Here is a 14,904-nt window from a genome sequence, read left to right as displayed (position 1 = left end):
TAAACTGCAAGAGCCTTCTGATTTGGATTGTAGGATTGGCAGTGTTGCAAGAGAGTGTTAAGATATTTATAAGGCACAATTCAGCATAGTCTTCGGTTCACTTCAAATGGAAGAACAAAGATTATAGGATACTCACTACTCAGATGTCGATTGGGCTTGAGCCATAGAAGATAGAAAATCTGTTGGTGGTTTTTGTATCTTTTCTGGAGAAAATCATGTAGTCTGGAGCTCAAGGAAGCAAAGAGTTGTGTCTAAATCTAGCACATAGACCGTGCCTCGGTTCAAACAGCCCCAAAAGTTGCTTGGATCAATTCCCTTCTTAGTGAACTCATTCTGAACCTAAATGAAGCTCCAATTGTTTGGTGCGATAATCAAGCAGTAGCATCACTTCCATTGCATAATTCAATCCTATACTACATGGAAAAACCAAACAAAGAGAAAGAGATATCCATTTCTTTCGTGAAATGATACCTAAAAAAGAAATTCATATTCAGAATCGTACACTAATTTGTATATATAAAGTTGTTGTTCATTTAATGAAAATTCAGATTTTCTCTAGATCCATTTTTATTTGTTTCAATCTTCTACTAGCTCTAAATTTGAACCCTTTTTGTTCTACTCCCAATAAGAAACATCATGGAGTCATTATGCTTAATAATTTCTGGGAGCTAAACTAATGAAAGCGTAACAAAATTCTATACAAACAAATTTTGCTGATTAATCAAGTTACCAACCAAATTAAGCAAAAGGTTTGAACAGAATAAGTAAAAGAAGTGAAGTATTTCAACAAGGTAAACGAGAAATGATTTTAGATGCTTTATTTATATGAATATTCAAGTATTATTTGTTATTAAATATCATATATATAAAAAAAATCAAAAAGCGTAAGACAGTGAAGGCCATAAGAGCACAATTGAAAGCCATCAGAAATCACATGTCAGTTAAGCAAAGGTCCATTGTGCTAATTAAGCTAAACTTCATGATTAGTGGTTAATAATTAAATATTAATGAAGAGATCTCTAATTCAATTACAAATATTCTACAGGGCGGTGCCGCCCAGCCACTAAGCAGCAGATGTCGCCCTCCTGCATGCCATATAAACTTTCCTGCTAAGTCTTGACCAAGTGTACAATAAACAACAAAAAGAAAATCAAACAAAATCTAAGTAAAAGAAAATAACAAGGGAAAGGAATATTTGTCTCTTTGAAATTAAGTACAAGTGCTTTCCGATTTGACTAGCAGGTTGAACCATTAACGACTACAGCAATCATCTGGTCATCGACAATAAAGCTCTCCCTACTTGGAAAATGAATTAATTAAGTTTATTATTGGAGAAAAGGAAATTTTATAAATCGCAATTAAAGACTAAATTAAGTTGACTTAGGCTGCTCCAATTATCAGGATTGCCTCCTGTAAAAATTCTTCCAATACTGATAGTAAGAGCCTTCGTTTTTTAGTGTATAGTGGCATATTCATCAAGCTGACATAATTGATTACCCCGCTCCTTTGTTAGTTTCATTGTTTCCATGGTAACCAAAAACCTGAAACAATTAATATCCTGAAAGCCGTCGGCAAAAAGGAGAAGATTTCATATAATTTTAACAGTTCCATTGTTTTAGTTTCATCGATGCATGTAGGATATATATAGATATGAATCATTATCATTCACATTCAAATAAATAGTATTTTAATTAACCAATTAGTGGATATATAAGAATTCTAGGTGGCGGCCGCCTTCATGTAGAAGTGACATTACCCTTTTCAGGTCGTTTGATTCAAGAAATATTGTATTACTAAAAAGTTAGGATTACCAGTAAGATAGATTAACTTAACGATTAAAGGGAATGTTTTATAATAATATATATTTGGTTAGATTGGTAGGTATAAATAATTAATATGTTTGGTTGAGAAGAATAAAAGAATTCTGGGAGACCATTTTACTAAATTGGCCTTTTTTAAAAATACTATTATAATATTATTTAAATTATTTGATCGTTTTCGGCCATCGATCTAGCCAAAAACAGAAAAATCAGTGTACAGTCGGCCAGATCCGACCGTTCATATCTCATTTCAACGATTGCTGTCGACAGTTGGTAGTCGCTTGAATGACTAGGAGTATTTTGTTATATTTTAAACTCCTATTTTGGTGGAGTGTTTTAGCCAAATTCTCAAATGTTACTGGGTTATAGAAGCTATTTTGCACATAATTAGGCTAATTATTATTTGACATACATACAAGAGCATTTGTGTTAAAAAATCGACATGTTACTTAACTAAAGGTAAAATGAGAATAAAAATTAGATTATCCCGATAATTTTAAAATAACACTATTTCACTTAGTAATCGGATTACTCCCAATTTTGCCTACAATAAACACTATTTACATTAAAAAATTACCAAAATCTTTAATTACCTAAAAACCAAACATGATAACATCCCATTTTGAGAAAAATAACCAGCATCATCTTCTATTACCCCTAACCAGACGGGTGTAAAAGTCTTGAAGCAACAAAACAACAAAAGGACAAAGGGAATGTTGAAAGAAAAGTAAAAGAAAATCTACGGCTACGAAATTCAAAAAGTGAAAAGAATATGTCTGTTTTTCAAACTACAATATTGCTTTAAGACCACAAGTACAACTACTATGAAGAATTAAATTCCCTGGTAAATATGAATATTAAAGTCACTATAAATTTACTTTTTTTCTTTTTTACATGGAAAGTTACAACTCTGATTTTTTTTTCCCCCTGCAAGAGAAAATAACCATGTAAATAAGAGGTAAACCATACATGGTGGAAGTATATTGTGGACAACCAGTCCAAACTTTGCTGATTTGTTTAAATTAATTATTGACTTGTATAAATATAAAGCCTTAGAGGATGAGGTGAATGGGGTTTCTGTTAAAGTTAGTTGTCGTTTTCTTATAGAATTTCCAAAAGAGCTGCTGAGTTTTCTACCCCCACTACTTCATTTACAACCACATAAAGTATATTGGGTGCAGGCATGCGTGTTGACAACAGTACATTAATTATTCACCATCTTCAACTATACGAGGGAGAGATTGATGATTATTGGATGAAACATCTTTCTGTTTTGTATCATTATAGTAGATTGAAATATATTTAACCTTCCTGGAAATGGGCTCCACTTGTTGCTCGACCGAACGGCACTGACACAGGGAACCAAGCAAAACGTGTAAAATTTGATAGAGATTGAAGTTGAAGATCACAACTAGCGTTATTCAATTTCCAATTTGCATTTAACCAACCTTTCAATTCAAAATCAAATTCAGAGATTTGAAGAACATGGAAAATGAAGAGAATTAATAAATCACATCACGCAAGTATACTGCTATAACAAATAGTCAATGTTGATATCATTTTGGGTTGCAACTGAAAGCTCATCTCCTTTTATTCCATAGCAATGCGGTGGGTCTTCCACTCTGAATGCGCTCCTCATCCCTTTCAAACCCACTGAGTTACGCGTATTTTCCTAACAGTTACAAAGATAAAATAAGAAGAACTAAAGAAAATACATCAAAATGAGAAGAATTTTGATCGAGAAAACAATCAAAGAATTGCATCGGTAAAGATACTGTATATGGACTTCATTTCCTACGGCAGTAGAAGTCTAAGCAGTACATAACAGTTTCTTGTGGTGTAGAAATGGCAATCTGTTTTACAAATAATTAACTGCTTATATATGAATTTAATCTAAGTTAAATTCATTAATTGTGTATTAAGTAATCCGATGAATAATACGTTTTTGGGTTCAAATAGGGAGTGGCTGGTGGTTTATATGTATACTGGTAATCAATTTTACAAGGTATTTATTATTTTAAATTTATTTAAGAGAATAAATTTGAGGCCGTATCAACTGATTTGACTCAAATGTGACTCAGTGAGTTTATGATACCATCAATGACGATTGATAAAGAATTTCCCAACTGCAGTTTACTCTTTACCAAAGTGTCAAACACAATGGGGTCCAAAGAGAGATGGGTGGGGCAATTGTGTAATATTTGTACATTTAGAGGGCATACTCAGAATCCTCAATCCTATAAATACTCCCACTCCCACTCCCACCATAACCATTCTTCCCTTATTATAAATCCAATTTCATCATAAACGTTATTTAATTGCACTGCTAAAACCTGTGGCCATGGGGAATTGCCTAGTTCACCAAGAAAAGATGATAAAGGTGATGAGATCTGATGGAAAAGTTCTGGAATATAAATCACCCATCAAAGTGGAGGACGTTTTGTCAGAATTTTCGGGGCATTCACTCTCCGATTCGCTTCCAGAAATCAGGAAACTGAGGCCGGATGTTAAACTTGTTGGTGGGAACTTGTACTTTCTAGTACCAAAAGTTGAGAAAAAGAAGGTGAGGTTTTCGGATCAGAAGGCGGCCGGAGATGGGCAAGGAACCGCCGGTATTGTGAGAATAAAGATGGTTATCAGTAAGCAAGAATTGCAGGAGCTGATGCAAAAGGGAGGAGTTTCAGTTGAGGATATGATTTCTCAAAAAAAAAATGAAGCTGAATACAACCAAGTGTGGAAGCCGGAGTTAGAAAGCATACCAGAAGTAGACTAGTAATTAAAAAATAGTTAGTATAATCAAAATCAAATGATAGATACTGGCAAAAAGCCATAAACATAGTTTAGTTATGACTAGATCTGTAACAAAGATTTAATACAAAAAACTGTTTGGTTTGTTGGATGTCTCTATGAAAATCTGTATATTGTTATACGTATTGTTGTCAAAACTGATGAGCTCAAAGAAGCAATAAATGGTGCAAGAGTAGTTTTTATTATATGCACTTCAGGCTTCAGAATCAGGTGGACTGAGTAATAGGAAAGGTCTGAAAAGGAAAGCAGGCCCGATTAGTAATTTTCAGTAAATAAAATCTCTTATTCATGGAAATTATATTAAATAACCCTTTTTGGTAACCAAAAAATGACCGATAAAGTATCTTGATTTAACCAGTACTGAAATTTTGGTATAGTGCTATTTCCCAATATGTTTTCAGAAATATAATTAATTATCTTAAGATTAGGGGTGGTGGTGGTGGTGGTGGTGGTGGTAGTGCTGGTACTGTTGATTATTAATAGGCACTAAATATGTGATGAGAGTGAGACAAGTCAACTTGAATCCAGTAAAATTGCAAATACATGATGCTTAATTAATTCTTTCTGCCTTCGGCGTCACTCAAGTATATCTTAAAATAGCATAAACTTTTGTATATCTCTCGGACAAATTTATCATTATTTTTTTATTTTTTAATGATCCGGGTGTCCGAACTGGCTCACGCATACTTTAACTAATCTCCGATACCCATTAAACACACTATAAACTCAATGTTTTAAGATAAGTCATAAATATGGTAAGTAACCCTAAGGTAATTCAAACAAGGAAGTCAATGAAGGAAATAAACATTGTTGACCACCAAGCCAATCATTTGAGGTTGGACAAATTTATTTTTCTATGTATTATTAGCATTTTTTAATAGTTTAATTTTAATTAAGACTAAAATCGTAAAAAGAATAGAGTGAGAACACAAATAGAATATGATGTCGAATTCCCCACCACTTGACATGCATGTTGCTTGCAATGGGCTGACTAAAGATTTCCAATCTAAAATCATTCAAACACTCAATTTATATTCACCAATAATATCAAGTTTCATAATTTAAAGCTCCAATAACAAATAGAAACATTTTCTTCTATTTTAAATTACATTCATATTGTAATGGTTTGGAGGCTCCAATTTTACACAAGTTGATGGAAAATAATGATCAAACTTATGAGAATAACACCAACCCATACATCTATTACTCATTAAGTTAAAATAAAATACATTTCCTGTTTATTTTTGGCCTAATTTTAATTATTAAAGGTGGGAAAACAACATTATCTAGAGACAAAATCTCTAAAACAAGATATATCTTATGTTTTTTAATAAATAAATAATATATGTGAATAATATTTTTTTTACCATTTGACTTATGATAATATCAGTAGAGTAGAATTGTAACTGTAAAAGATAATAATATTTTTCCAATTGACTTATAACATCCGTAGACTGGAAACATTCAACAATGTTTTGTAAAAGGTATTACTACCCTCGACACAATTATTTACAAACAATTTTACATGTTCTATTTGTACACTTCAATGTATAAACTAAAATAGAATTTTGCATGTTCTATTTGTACCAATGTTTTAAAACCCAGCCCAGCTCGACCAGTTCAACCATATTGGAATGAAGGTAGAAGAATTCCCAATATATATGGGTTGTGTTTGTAATAAAACAAAACTTAGTGGAAAACAGTGCGTTTTACTATGTATTCAATATATATAAACATTGCTACCTTGTAACAGTTTTTCAGTTAGAAAAATCTAAAGAAGAAAATTCCCAATTCTCTCTCGCCTTCTCTTAGAATCTTTTCTTTGTTCTTGTTCTTTATTTTTCGTTTGTTAAACAAGAATCTTCATGGTATCAGAGCCTCGACAAACGTCAATGGCTACTTCGATTCCTGAAACTTCAAATGTCAGCTTGAAGATGGAGATTGAGCCAACTGGGAATGCAAACGTATCAAGCTCAGGAGCTCACTCTTTCCTTCCAACACTCTATGTTAAACTCGTAGAGAAGAACTATGGATACTAGAGGTCCCAAGTTCTTCCTGCTCTTGCTTCACACGATCTTGATGGCTTCGTTAATGGTGAGAATATATGTTCCCCTATGCTTCTAATTGAGAAATCGGTTGAGACTGAAGAGTTAATAAAGAAACCAAACCCTAGGTATTTCAATTGGAAGAGAACAAACCAATTTTTAGTGAGCTGGTTGTTTTCATCAATCTCGAAGTCGATGTTTCGGCATGTGGCCAAATGCACTAGCTCTTATGAAATATGGAATACACTAGATCTTCATTTTCAGTCCTTTTCGAAAGCTAGGGCATTACATTTGATAAATCTATTACAGACCACAAAGAAGGAATCTTTGAGTGTTAATGAATATGTCTTGAAAATGAAAGAGTTGGGACATGAATTGGTTGATAGTGGAGTCAAGCTTAGTGATGAAGAATTACTACTATATATACTTGATGGTCTAGGACCAGTGTATGATGCGGTGGTAGCTAGTTTGACATACAATAGTAAAGATGCAACACTTCAAGAAGCTCAGCTTATGCTTCACAAGCATGAACTGAGATTGGCAAGACAATCTAGTGCATTGACTAATTTTCATGAGCAATTCACTTCTGCACTAATTGCTTCTAAACAAGGGCCTGTCAGTTCTTCTCCATATGTGCCATCTAACACATCAGGGACTGTCTTTCTAAATACCACACATATAGAAAACACAGGATCCTTAAACTATCAAACTCATGAAGTTTACTCTCAGCCACAAGGCAGCAGTGTTGGTTCTGCAACTCAAATGTTTCCTTAGTTGACAGAAGGAATCTTGAATTTGGGAAATGGTAGACAATTAGGAAGCAATCTCAGAGCTCCTTATCATGTTGGTCTTCCTCAAGCCGATTCTACTGGTCCTTCTCAGGTCTTCTATAACAATATGGTGAAAGGTAGAGGCAGAGGACGCGACTACTTTAAACTAAAGTTGATATGCCAAGTTTGCAGGAAAACAGGTCATTCTGCCCTCCAGTGACATCATCGTTTCGATCAAGAATATCAGGGGTTTAACTCACATACCTACAACCAATCAGTACATCCAATTTTCTATAATCCCTTGGTCAACCCACAAACCAACCTATCTGGAATCTCCAGTGAACTTACTGCTCTTTTTGCTTACAACCATTCACCTAACACCTACTTTAACAATCCTTACCCTGGTAATCATCCATCAAATCCCTGTTTTAACAACTCATATCCTGGTCTTCATAATGCTTCAGTCACTACTCCAACTAATCTGACTCATGGTTCTCCTTATGCTCCTAATGACACTTCTCAATGCACCTATGGAACTTCACCTATGCATACAAATAAATGACCATTTCCTAATACCTCTGCTCCTAATGACATTTCTCAATGCTCCTATGGAAATTCACCTATGCATACAAATAAAGGACCATTTCCTAATACCTCATCAGCCTCCGTAAACTCTTTTCAATCAACCATTGCCACTCCAAAAATTGTCCATGATAATTCCTGGTACATGGATTACGGTACATCAAACCACATGACTGCAGATGCCTCCAACCTAACGCATGCAGCCAGTTATCCAAGGAACTCTAAGGTTCAAGTGTGTAATGGAGAGTCTATACCTATTACTCATACAGGTATACTACTTGTTCCCTCTTATGATTCACGTAGAATTATTCAGCTTAGAAGAATACTATGTGTTTCAAAAATTGCTAAAAATCTTTTGAGTATTTCCCAAATAACTAAGGATAATAATGTCATTGTGGAGTTTCACTCTGATCGTTGCTTGGTAAAGGATAAAAACAGCGAAGTTGTGTTACTATAAGGAACAATGAAAGATGGTCTTTATCAGTTAGACCTTCCTAGTAATATCTCTCTGCAATATATACTCAACTGCACCTACCTCATATACTTCGTCACAAGCAACTCAACTTGTTGCTACCAACTCTGCAACTAGGGTTGATCATCTCGCAGAGCATTCTGGTGCTGAACAACCTGTATCTGAAAGCTATGTTTCTGGTTCATAAGAACTTCAAGCTTTTACTACTGCTGTTGCTAGTACCTCTAAATCCAGTATTAGTTCTAAGTGCAATAACTACAATGTATCTTTTAATTCTTCCATGTTATGGCATGCAAGATTATGACATTCAAATGTTAAGATTCTTTATGTTGTACTAAATAAATTGAATGTAAAGAACTCTCTTTCTAGCAATAAAAGGTTTTTCTGTGAGGTTTGTTAGTATGGTAAATTACAGCAGTGTACTTTTCCCTCTTCTTCCTTCAGAGCAACAACTCATTAGATTTAGTCCACTCTAATCTTTGGGGACCTGCTCCACTTCTTTCAAATGAGGGTTATAAGTACTACATTATTTTCGTTGATGACTTTAGTAGGTACACTTGGATTTATCCTTTAAGACAAACATCAAAAGCATACACTATGTTTGCTCAGTTTCATAGCTTCATAAAGAGACGGCTAGGTGTAAAAATGAAGTGCTTGCAAACCGATTGGGGTGGAGAATTCAAGTCCTTTATTGGATACTTACAACATCATGGTATTATGTTTTGAAATTCATGTCCATATCTTCACTAACAAAATGGTCGAATAGAAAGAAAACATAAGGCTATTATAGAATATGAGTTATCTCTTTTGGCTCATACTAGTATGCCATTGAAGTATTGGTAGGTTGCCTTTAGCACAGCCACATATCTCTTAAATAGATTACCATCCACTATACTAGGGTTTGTATCACCTTTTTATATTTTGCTTCATCAAGAACCCAATTATAAAGAACTTGAGGTATTTGGATGCAGCTGCTATCCATATCTTCGACCCTTTTAGAAAACAAGTTTTCTTTCCACACAGAAAAATGTGCCTTCATTGCTTCTAGTTTAGCACACAAGGGATATCAGTGTTTATCATCATCTGGTAGGGTGTATATTGCCAAGCAAATGAGGTTTAATGAAGAAGATTTCCCATTTAAGTCTGGTTTTCATATAGGAAGTAATGCATATTTTGTTCAAACTACCAAGGTCTCTTATTGTGATAGTGCTAATCTTTGGTGTCTTCCACAATCTACGCATGACCTTTCTCTTATGAACATTGTTCCTAATTCTTCTTCTACTGTAGGTTTTCAAACAGATCCTATGGCTCCAGAGTCTAATATTATTTCCTCTTCCTATAAGGCATATTCTCGGCATGGTTTACATGAAGCTCCACATAATGCATCTCTTTTGGTTGATACTTCAATTTCTACTTCAACAAAGCAACAAACCAACTCAATGTCGATATGTCTTCAGCTCCTCAACTTGAAAGTTCAGTTGGAGCTGCTTAATTTGAAGAATCTATTCCTAGTTTGACAAGGCAACGAGCACAAAACAATGTTAATATACCTGAAGCTTCCCAGTTTGACAGATCAACTGAAGCTCCTCAATGTGAAAATTCAGTTCCTATTTTGATGAGTGATAAAGACTACAGTAATGCTTCTGGTCCTATTCTACCACATCAAGAAAAGCAAAACCAAATTGTTGCCCTTTTGGCAGTAACTTAACCACAAGGTACTACTGGTATTCAGTTGGAAGTACTTCCTTGCTGTCCTTCTACCTCAACTACAAATAGTCATCCAATGCTTACTAGATTTAAGATTTGTTCTAAATCTCATCGTTCATATCAGGCTTCTTGTCTACTTGTCCCATATTAAAGGAGTCAAAATCAGTCTCTAAAGCTTTACAGGTCCTTGAATGGAAACAAGCCATGACTACTGAATATGAGGCACTTTTAAGAAATAAAACTTGGGAGCTTGTGCCTTATGAAGAAGATATGCATGTTGTTCGCTACAAGTGAGTGTTTAAGACAGAATTAAATTCAGATGGGACACTTCAGAAGTACAAGGCCAGACTTATGGCTAAAGGGTTTCAACAAACCCTTGGCCTTGATTACTTCGATACGTTTTCATCGGTTATAGAAGCAACTACAATCAGAGTTATGCTATTTGTTGCAGTACATCAAAACTTGAAAATACAGCAGCTCGGCGTTAACAATGCTTTCCTAAATGGGGAATTAGCAGAAACAGTGTCTATGATGCCTCTTGAAGATTTCTCCTCTACATGTTCTCAAGGTAAACAAGTCTATCGATTACACAAAGCTTTGTATGGCCTTAAACAAGCTCCACGAGCTTGGTTTGACAAACTCAAGGCTACATTGTTAGATTAGGGGTTTGTTAACTCTACTTTATATGTGAATCTTTTCTTTTATAACAAGGATTCTTAAGTTGTCATACCTACTAGTCTATGTAGATGACATTTTGGTGATAGGTGATAGAAGTTATGTGTATAGAGTTAGGGGTATATATGTAAATGTAAAGTAGTGAAAATATATATAGGGTGTGATATTATTTTATTATGATTTTGAATAAACTACAGTAGAATATTTTATCACATGGTATCAAAGCACTGGTCTTAGGGTTTTGTTCTGGTGGCCGACTGCACTGTTCACGATAGCACTATTCACAACAACACTATTTACGAGACACTGTTCACAATTGTTATTTTTTTTCGGCAATTAAGTCTGTCGCATCTCCTGTTTTTCGGTCATGGTTTCCGGTTGGTGACTTGTTTCTATTATTCTACAGTTTCCAGTTATTGTGTTATTTTGTTTTATGTTTATTTTATGACTGTTCTGGTTGTGGTGTTGGATCTGAGTTGTGAATTTGTTGTGAATTGGTGATTTGGGTTTGCTTGATATTGGTGATTGGAGTTGATCTTGTCTGTGAACTTAGTAAAGAATTCATTGTTGGTTTGATTAAGCTATGACAGTGGAAGGTAAAAAAGTGGTGACTGAAATTTCAGTCCACTCATCTGCAAAGATTACTGATAGATAGTTACTGGGAAAGCAGAATTATGCTCAATGGAGACAAACTATTAGGAGATATGTTTCTAGCATTAATATGGGGGATCATTTGACTGAGGATCCACCTACAGATTCACTTCCACAAACAGAGAGTGATAAGCAACCAAAGGATAGTGATAAGAAATTATAAAGTGTTAGGAGAATTCGGAAGAAATGGCTCATAGAAGATGATAAATTGTTTAATCAGATCTAGAATACTCTGGATTCCACAGTGGATGATGTTACTAATCATTGTGATATAGTTAAAGAGTTATGGAGTATCTAAAGTTTTTGTATGCTAGTAAACAGGACTTGTCTCATGTTCATGAGCTGTTATTACAGAATTATCGAGCAAATATGCAAGAGAAGACATTACTTGAATATTATACAGAGGTGAAGCAAGCCTTTCAAGAAAAACGAGCTATATTCCCTATGACTGCAAATGTTGTGCAAATGAAAGAACAAGAAGAGCAAGTAGTGGTGGAGTGTATTCTGGCTGGGTTGAGACCAGAATATGAGATAGTTCGGACACAACTCCTTACCAATGAAAAACTCCTTCTCTAACGAAAGTTTATGCTCATCTTCTTTGGGTTAGTAAAGGGAAGGATAGTGGAGCATCTAAAGACAGGGAGACTCTTGAGAATGTTGCTCCAGATCATGCGGCCCTTACTAACATGAAGTCTAATAGTGGTAGGGGCAACAAAGGTGCTAGTCGGGATATCGAGGGTACTCGTGGTTATGGTAATGGTCCTCATACTTGCTTCCTGTAACGCCCCGCTTGAGGTACGTTGTTATTGTTTCCTCTTTTGCCCTTAATCGAGTTGGTTTTTGTTATTATTGTTTGATTGAGTGTTGTGTTGAATGTTTGCCCTGAAAATTGGTTGAAAACAGAAGAAGTTCAGTCTGCCGTGCTTCGCCGGGGCGAAGAAGAAGCTTCGCCGCGGCGAAGATGTGTGGAAACCAAGGGAATCTCCCTGGACAGTTTCGCCGCGGCGACAGAGGTTTCTTCGCAGCGGCGACAGGCCGAATAAAAGGTTGATTGAGTTTTAGATATTTTCTTCCTTAAGGACAATTTGACCTTTCTACCCCTAATTAGCAGGAAAAGTGGGGAGTTAATTGTAAGGATATTTCATGGAGAATAGGTTGAGATAGGGGTGAGTTTGTAATGAATCAAAGGATATGGATGGAATTCCCAAAGTAGAACAAGGGCAAAATGGGAATGAGTGTGTTAATATTTCATTAAAAGGAATTAGAATCAAAGAAACCCCTCATTTCTTCTTCTCAAACGTGACTCTTCATTCTTCTCCTCTCAACTTCTCTTTTCTTTTGATCAAGGATTTTCAAGGGATTTTTGAAGGGATTTGGGGTAGAAAAGCAACCTAAGGCTTCCTAAGGTAAGGATTTCTTCTTAAGTTGTGTGATTTGGGAGTTTTAACCCATATTGAAGTTTGAGGGTTTTCATTCTTTTGGTTAAGATTAGAGGAGAAGTCAAGCTAAACAAGTGAAAGGAAGAGTTTGTGAAGTCTCTCCTTAACAAGGTAAGTAAAACCCAACCCAAGTTGAGATTTATGAATTTTCTTGATTAGGGTTTTGATAGAAATGATGTATGTATGTGATGTGCATGTAATATAGCATGTATGAAGGATTAAATAGAGATTTCTATGCTTTGTGATTGTTTATACCTTGCAAATTTGAGAAATGGGTTGTTGGTTTGGCAAGGTAGTTGAGATGGAATTTAAGGGGTATTATGTATTCCCTTTTTGGAAGTGTTTTCTATGGCAGGTTTTGTGGCTTTGTGAAGGGGTTTTTCCCCATTTTGGATGGTTAAGAAAAGTTTTAGAATCATGGCTATGATAGAGTTTTATAGTGCACATGAGTTGTTTGATGAAATGCCTAATAGAGGTTTGAGTGTGAGAAATGAACCTTAATTCTTGCAACATTGCATGTTGGCATCTCATAAGTGCATTGGTGAAGATGAACCATCCATAGGCACTAGTTGTACATGGAAAAGTGACCTAAGAAAGTGTAAGGAAATGGTTTATGCAATTACCCTATGAGTAGAGAGCTTAGTGGGTAAAATTACTCTAAGGGTAGAGAGCATTGAAAAATGCTACAATAGAATGAATTAGAAGAGTAGTATAGTTGGGATGATGCTTTGTGATCATCACCCGACCGTTATGGGAATCGGATTGATGCTTGGTGATCATCATCCGAATAGCCCTTAGAGTGATGGGTCGATGCTTTGTGATCGTCACCCGATGAGTAGTAGAGATGGGTAGATGCTTTGTGACCGCTACCCGGTTAGTGATAGATAAGTAGGTTGATGCTTTGTGATCATCATCCGACATTTAGTAGAAACGGGTTGATGCTTTGTGACCATCACCCGATAGTGACTAGAGACGGGTAAATGCTTGGTGATCGTTACCCAAAATTCATGAGGAACGGGTAGGCGCTAGGTGATCTCCACCCGATAGTTAGAAAGAACCGAGTTGGTGCTTTGTGATCCTCACTCGGTAGTCACTAAGAACGGGTTGGTACTGTGTGAATTCCACCCGATAGCCATAGAGAGTGAGATGGTGCTGTGTGAACGCCATCCGGCCGTACCTCCGGTAAGATGAGGCCATGATGTTATTAGAAACAGAAATAGAATCAGAGATAGCATAAGGAAAGAATTAAGAGTTATTCATACGGGGACAGACAGATAGAGAGTTTTACTTACTGAGCATTATTTTGTGCTCACCCCGTTATTTTCCTTTGTGGATGCAGGTTCTAGGTGATGTTGCGGTCGGAGGGGCGTCGGCAAGCAATGAGGAATAGCTACACTGTTTCCCCTGTTTTGTCTTTTAAAATACATTTTTTGTAAACAGTACTCTTTATGTATAAAAGACACATGAATTGTAATGAAAAGAAAACTTTGAGCCCAACTTTTCTATTGTTATTATGCATGCATTGTACAGTTTTCAGTAGATGTTACACTTCCATTGTGGTGCTAAAGGTCATGTCAGGAGGGATTATTGGAAGTTACATGGAAAGCCTCCAACAATGTCAAGCAATTAGAAATATGCTCATGTTGCCGCTCAAGATGGTATTTTACCTACTCCTTCACAGGTTACTATATATGCATATGAGTATGCTCGCCTCACTTAGCTTGCTAGCCCCTAGTCATCCATTCCGTCAACTTCTACTACATTAACTCAGCTAGGTAATTTTACAGCATGTGTATCTACTTCTAGTCATAAGTAAGTCATTGATTCTGGTGCTACGCACCATATAATAGGTGATACAAGTATTCTCTCCTCATTTACACCTTCTGATTTGTCTTTTGTTACTTTAGCTAATGGGTCTACTATACCGATTATGGG

General features: G+C 35.6%; 1 protein-coding gene across 1 annotated transcript; it reads left to right on the top strand.

Annotated features, from left to right (window-relative positions):
• The first annotated feature begins 4,161 nt into the window (after window positions 1-4,161).
• On the top strand, window positions 4,162-4,593 carry LOC116125330. The gene has a single exon (XM_031411070.1). The coding sequence runs from the start codon at window positions 4,162-4,164 to the stop codon at window positions 4,591-4,593; it is 432 nt and encodes a 143-aa protein (XP_031266930.1).
• The last annotated feature ends 10,311 nt before the right edge of the window (window positions 4,594-14,904 follow it).

This window comes from Pistacia vera, unplaced genomic scaffold, assembly GCF_008641045.1.
Source record: "Pistacia vera cultivar Batoury unplaced genomic scaffold, PisVer_v2 Contig163, whole genome shotgun sequence".
Lineage (NCBI taxonomy): Eukaryota > Viridiplantae > Streptophyta > Magnoliopsida > Sapindales > Anacardiaceae > Pistacia > Pistacia vera.
This window is presented reverse-complemented; position numbering and strand designations above follow the sequence as displayed.